Raw genomic sequence first — 6,000 nt, forward strand, 5'->3', positions numbered from 1 at the left:
AATAAGAGCTGTTTGTTGTCCGGACAGGACGGACAGGACGGATGACGCGTTTTGATGGACAGAAAGTTCAAAGCAGTTGAACTTTTTCTGGGTGGACGGATTCGTCACCATCTATTATCAAATCCAAGGCGTTCCTACGTTTGTTTTGGAAAAAATAGTGGCAATCACAGACACAACGGTACAACCAAAACAAACACGGAGAAAGCCTGGTATAACGTTGGGATGACTGGAGGTTTTCCAGGTCAGTCGCTTTAGTCGATTTAATTTATACTGTAGAGTCTGTTTCTTCTTTTTTCTATGAAGTAGCTCTGTTATGAGCGAAGCTAGGCTGCTGTGTTTCTGCCTCTCCACCATGTTGACGTTCCAAAACAGCCCAATGGACAGAAATCTATCCTTCAATAATTCCATCCGCTTTCCGACAGATCAGTGTGGCCGCAGCTAGTGGAATTCAACACACGCGGTGTGGGCCTGTACAGCTGACCCAGCTAATAATGCCGTAGCAGAGCCAGGATAAAATGAATCATGATCAGTTTCCACAAGCGTTCTTTTCACCCAGTACTTTACAAAGCATTAGCCTGTACCAACTTTTTTTGGATGCACATTATAAAACCAAGTTATAAAACCAAATTATAAAAGAAATTAGGTTAAAGAAATGAGGTTAAAAGAATAGCAACAGTTGGTCAAAATAATATGAAAAGTGAAAACGACAGGAGCAGACCAACAGCAGACAAACCGCTCTACCTTCATGTGTTTGGGTTCCAGCGGCGCCCGTCCTCCCTCTGCTACTTCTAACTCTCTCAGAAACAGGAAGTTGGGGTTCTTCTTCCTGTCTTGCCCGTTGTTGCTGCTGATTGGTTGTCTGGTCGTGACATCGAAAAGGGTTTGATCCGTCGGGCTGGAGGTGGTCACCGCCTCTGGAGCCTGGCTTTGTTTGCAGCCCACAGAGACATCCTTGGTGATGGCGGCGTGCGGCAGGCCGGTCCTCTGGGTGTTCACCCTGATTTCTCGGAGGCAGCCTTTAAAGGAGCCGCCTCCTCCGGCCTGCTGCAGCAGCCCGGCTCGCCTGGCCTCTCCCCGGGCTTGTTCGTCCAGCCCTCCCAGGTACAGAGGCCCTTTGAGCTGGATCACCTGGAGCTCCGGACCCAGGCTGGCGTTGACCAGCTCCTCCCCCACCTTCAGCTGGACGCTGTGGGGCAGCAGGTGCAGCCGGACGGGGTACCAGCTGTGGTTGCTGTGGAGGTTTGTGAGGGAGCGCAGCTCAGCTTTACTCCCCTCTCCGTTTGCCACCATTGCCACCAGGCGACCGTCTCTGATCTCTATGGCAAGAAACCCTCCCTGGAGGGCGGAGCTATACAGGACCAAACCATCTCCCTCTCTCGCAGAGGGGTGCAGCTCACACTCGAACACTCCCTCCTGTGGCACGTCCCATGGCGGGAGCGAGAGGAAGGCTTTGGAGCTGAAAAAACTGACAGAGTCGTCTTCTGCTGCAGAAAACTGGGGACTGCAGCCCAGAGAAACCTCGTGGACGCTCTTGTACCCAGAATACGGCCTCAGGCTCGGCAGCAGGTTGTGCTCGTTAAACACGACCTCGTCCACGCAGCCTCTGAAGCCAGTGGAGTTGTGTTCGGAGGAGGGGAGCAGGTAGGGGCGGCTCAGCCAGGCCGACCCGCCGATGAAGAGCCCGTCCTCGACGCTGAGCTCCAGGTCCGGTCCCGGCATACGGAGGCTGGTGTGGGAGTTTCGGTCCACGGTCATGGTGACGTTATGGTTGTCGTGCGTCAGCTCCATGGTGTGCCAGGCCAAGTCGTTGAGATGGATGCCTTTCTCTGACCGCAGCGAACGCTCACCTGACCCCAAGTCCAGACGAACCTGAGGAGGCAGGGAGGAGGGGAGGAGGGATGGAGGAAAGGAGGGATGAAGGATAAAAAGGAAAAGATGGAGGGACAGAGGGAAGGAAAACAGCAAAATCAAGAGACATGAAGTGAAAGTCTTTCTAATCGCTAATAACCAGCGTTGGGGACACTACTTTGTAAGTCTGGTTTTACAAGCAACTAGTTACGTAAAGTCCCAATGAAACCTCATTCTGAGAGCATCTTGCCTCCTTAATGTGATGTATTTCCTGTTGAAACAGGATGTTGGGGCGGAGCATAACGCAAGGAGGGAGGGATCATTCAAAAGTGTAAACCAATGGGAGATCAGTTAGGGAGAGAAAGAAGTTATATTTGATGGGAGGGGCGGAGGTGCGGGACTGTTCAAAAATCTGTGATGGTTTATTGTCGTCTCCTGGTACATGATGAAGTCACCACTAAATAGTTTTCCAGGAAGTAAAAGTAATCAGATTTTGATATAAAAATACTAGAAAATATTTTTTTCTTCTTTTTTTTTTTGCATAAATTGTCAAATAGTTTGAATGAGCTGAAAAGGCAAAACTAATTTTTAATTTCTGTGTGACTTTAATGTTGGAAGAAGTTCAACTACAGCAAAACTACCCTCAAGAGAAACAGGTTTGTTTACTAAAGTAGTTCAAACTACTTTTTTAAAACATTTTGTGCACTCCGCATCATAAACAAAGAAACAATGTGTGATTTTCCACTATCTTTTCCTAAAAATACAGGTACAGAAGGTCAAAAATTTGTACCATAGGATGCTGCGACGAACCAACACTTCATCTATCGTCCGGTTGCTAACGTTACATAGACAGACAAGGGTAGATTGCTATCGACATGCCGTGTTTAGTACCTGATTGCAACCATTATAATGTGAAAAAGAATTGCTCTTATTATAGATTTCCATCGGATATCAAGGAGCAGAAGAAATGGATTCATCAAGAGCGTCAAGTGTTTGAAATTAAGTTCTATGCAAGCTCGGCGCCATCAACAGCGTGTGTATCTGTGGCCCGCAGAAGTGGGAACAGATCCCAAAGTCCTGTGAAGACAGAACTGTACATACATTGCATAGTTTGCTTATATTTTGTATTATATGCTGTATTAAGAAGGAAAGTCTATACCGGATGTGACTTTGACTTTACCTCCCTATTCCAGCCCCAGAATCAGCCTTACAACCCATTTTAGATGTTAATCCATAATAAAACTGAATTAGTGGACTTAGTTTTCAGACAAATACTGCCTCGCAGAAGTTTTACCATCCAGAATTTTTTCAGTGTTAACTTCTTATCAATAAAATCACTGAATACATTTTATTTTTAGCTTGTGAGAGACACAACTGTGACAAAAAAAAAAACACAAACAAATGAAAGCAGACACTACATGGTGATGAGATCTTGAGCACATTTGAGAACAGAAGTGAGACAGCTGTTAACTCTAGATTAAAGGATTATTCTACAAACACAGATCCCACCAAACCCTCTCATCAGAAAACCCCTCGCCTAGTAGTTGGAGCAAACATTAAACTATAGTGGTCTTCTCTGTTCGCTTGAGTCATGAAGGAACTTGTTCTGAAATGAAGTCAGTGCCAGGGGGTTCATTTTTTTTTCCTTCTCTTTTTCTCTGTGAGCAATCCGACACCCAGACATGTGAGTTTAATCTTCCCTCTGGCTCATAGTAAATACCAATATGAGCTGAGACGGCCCCGTAGGAGTCTTTTCTCTTGTTTTTAAGGTGTCAGGCAGCTTACTGTGCAACACAACCTCTGGACAGCTTTTACTTTGATGTCTGTCAGGGCGAGAGGCCCCTTCACACCTGGCATCAAAATGTGTCTCAGATCCAGATTGTGTCTAGATCTGAAGTAGCTGGATTATATTTACACCTGGCATTAAAATGTGTCTGCAGCAGAGGTGGGGACTCAAGTCACATAACTTGGACTTGAATCAGACTCAAGTCTCAATTTTAATAGATTGAGACTTGACTTGATGCATGAAGAGAAGACTTGAGACTTGACTCTTCTTGGGTTCTGGTGACTTGGGACTTGACTCTGACTTTTACTTTGATGACTTGAAAAGGTTTCTAAAGTCTTGACTTGAGATCTTGTGTTTGTGTAAATGACTTAGATTGAAAGTGATGAAATTTGTTCCAGCAGACGACTGAATTTAAATTCTGTTTTCTGAATTTGTATGGAATGATTGAATTTATTGAAGTTGAAACTGATTATAGAAATCAAACTCATGATGCTCTTACCAAGTTTTTATCCTATTAAAACCATATTGCATTGAAAAGTCCTAGATATTTAGTTTTCTTTAAGATATTAAATTGATACTGGACTCTTGATTTGTTCTGACTTGACTTGCTGTTCTACATTTAGACTTGAGACTTGACATTAATGACATGGACTTGACTTGGACTTGACTTGGTAATCTTCATTTAGATTTGGGACTTGACTTGAGACTTGTGACTCAAGACTTGAGACTCGAGCGAACTTGACTTGGTCACACCTCTGGTCTGCAGTAAACACACTGAAATCCAATGTCTCTTTTCTAACCCTAACCCTCGCCAGATTGTCAAGCCAGACTTCCTCTCGTCATATTTACCTCCTTTAAAATTGACAGTAAACGCCTCGTCTCTCTCGCTCCCCATCCACCAGCATCCTGACAATCCATTTTTAACAAGGATGACACTGTCTGAGCCGCCTGCCTCCTGTTTGATTTGCCTCCGGTTAAATTTAAGCATGAAAGTTATTTCCGTTCACACAGCTCCTATATGTGGATTGGAGACGCTATCTGATTATAATCCGAACACCCAGGACGCATGTTAATGCCAGGTGTAAAGGGGATCCTAGTGGTTAGAGAGTCTCACTTACAACAAAGTCGAACTATTCCAAAATAGAAACACCGGTTGAAAACAGTGCTGCATACATATTTGATATGTATTTACTGTGGTTTTGTAGTTTCCTTATTTACACTCCGTGAAGTTTAAAAAGGTAAGCGTAAACTGGAAATGGGACAAAAACTCAAAAACAACAACAATGTGGTGAAAAAGGGACAAAGGCAGCTGAGGGAATCTGAGGATCCAGAAGCCATCTGACCGGTCATAAAGGTTCAGAAATCCTCTAACAAGCTCAGCAAGCCTCCATACGGTTCATTTTAATGTAAACAAAGGCAATGAACCGGAAAAGGAAATGGAGACGCTTTCCCACAGGACAACACAACCAATCAATTTAGACCGATGGCGGTCAGGATGTGGGGCTTCATGTGCGAAGAATTTGACTAGTTCAGCTAGCAAGACTGGAGAGTCTGAAGTCAATGCAGCACTTTGTTTTTTCTGCAAATCTGTGCTTTTCATACGAACCTATGCCAAAATTAGTTTCTGCAGCAAGTACACCATGGCCTCAAAGATTGTGCTCATGTATCCTCTCACAGCTGTGCAAGACCAATTATATTTGCCCCAGAATGTTTGTTTTTAGCAAAAGCTAACCTTGCAGGCTAGCTAGCATGCTGACACTAGCATGGTAATGACATCAAAAGTTCACGGACGTGAACTGTAGCAAGGCTGCAGCTAGCTCTTCAACAATGGAAAATGCTTTCGAGTTTTTTAGTGCTCCCCATTTGATGAATGCTGGGCCAATATTGATCCGGTGCTTGAACAACACAAATCAACACAAGTTTCTTTTCCATGTGTCGTTTCTGAGTTGAAGGTAGAGGATCAGTGGATGTAGGTGATACATCAATAGCATCTTTAATAGGAAGGTCACAGATTTAGTCTCTCCAGTGCATCTATCCACTGCCATCTGTGCTGTCGAGGTGTCTGAGGTCTCCAAGACACTGAACACCCATCTACTCACCTCAGGCTCAGCTAAATGCATCATATGGGAACTGCGTTTGTATCTGTGTGTACGGTGTGTGAGTGCGTCTGCATGTATAAATCTGTCTGTCTGGCTGCCTGTATCCTCACCTGCAGGCGTCCAGAGATCAGCTCCAGCAGCAGGAAGTCCCTCTGTCCCGCTGCCAGGAACAGCAGCCCCGACGGGCTCGAGGTCCGGAACCGCACATGGAGCAGCGTCTGCCGGGACGCCTCCACAGTCCGCAGGTGGACGAAACCGTCGCCGTAG

The 6,000-nt window shown here is 45.1% G+C and overlaps 1 protein-coding gene across 1 annotated transcript in view; it reads right to left on the reverse strand.

The window, feature by feature from the left end:
- Positions 1–6,000, reverse strand: part of LOC139917333 (chondroitin sulfate proteoglycan 4-like) — a 33,031-nt gene that overhangs the window by 21,703 nt on the left and 5,328 nt on the right. The window contains exons 2-3 of the mRNA XM_071906437.2: positions 5,844–6,000; positions 742–1,869 (exon numbers count right to left, since the gene is read on the reverse strand). The exon at positions 5,844–6,000 is cut by the window's right edge and continues 7 nt beyond it. Coding sequence (XP_071762538.2) covers positions 742–1,869; positions 5,844–6,000 — 1,285 coding nt within the window. The remainder of the gene's footprint in view (positions 1–741; positions 1,870–5,843) is intronic.

This window comes from Centroberyx gerrardi, chromosome 2 (assembly GCF_048128805.1).
Source record: "Centroberyx gerrardi isolate f3 chromosome 2, fCenGer3.hap1.cur.20231027, whole genome shotgun sequence".
NCBI classification, from domain to species: domain Eukaryota; kingdom Metazoa; phylum Chordata; class Actinopteri; order Beryciformes; family Berycidae; genus Centroberyx; species Centroberyx gerrardi.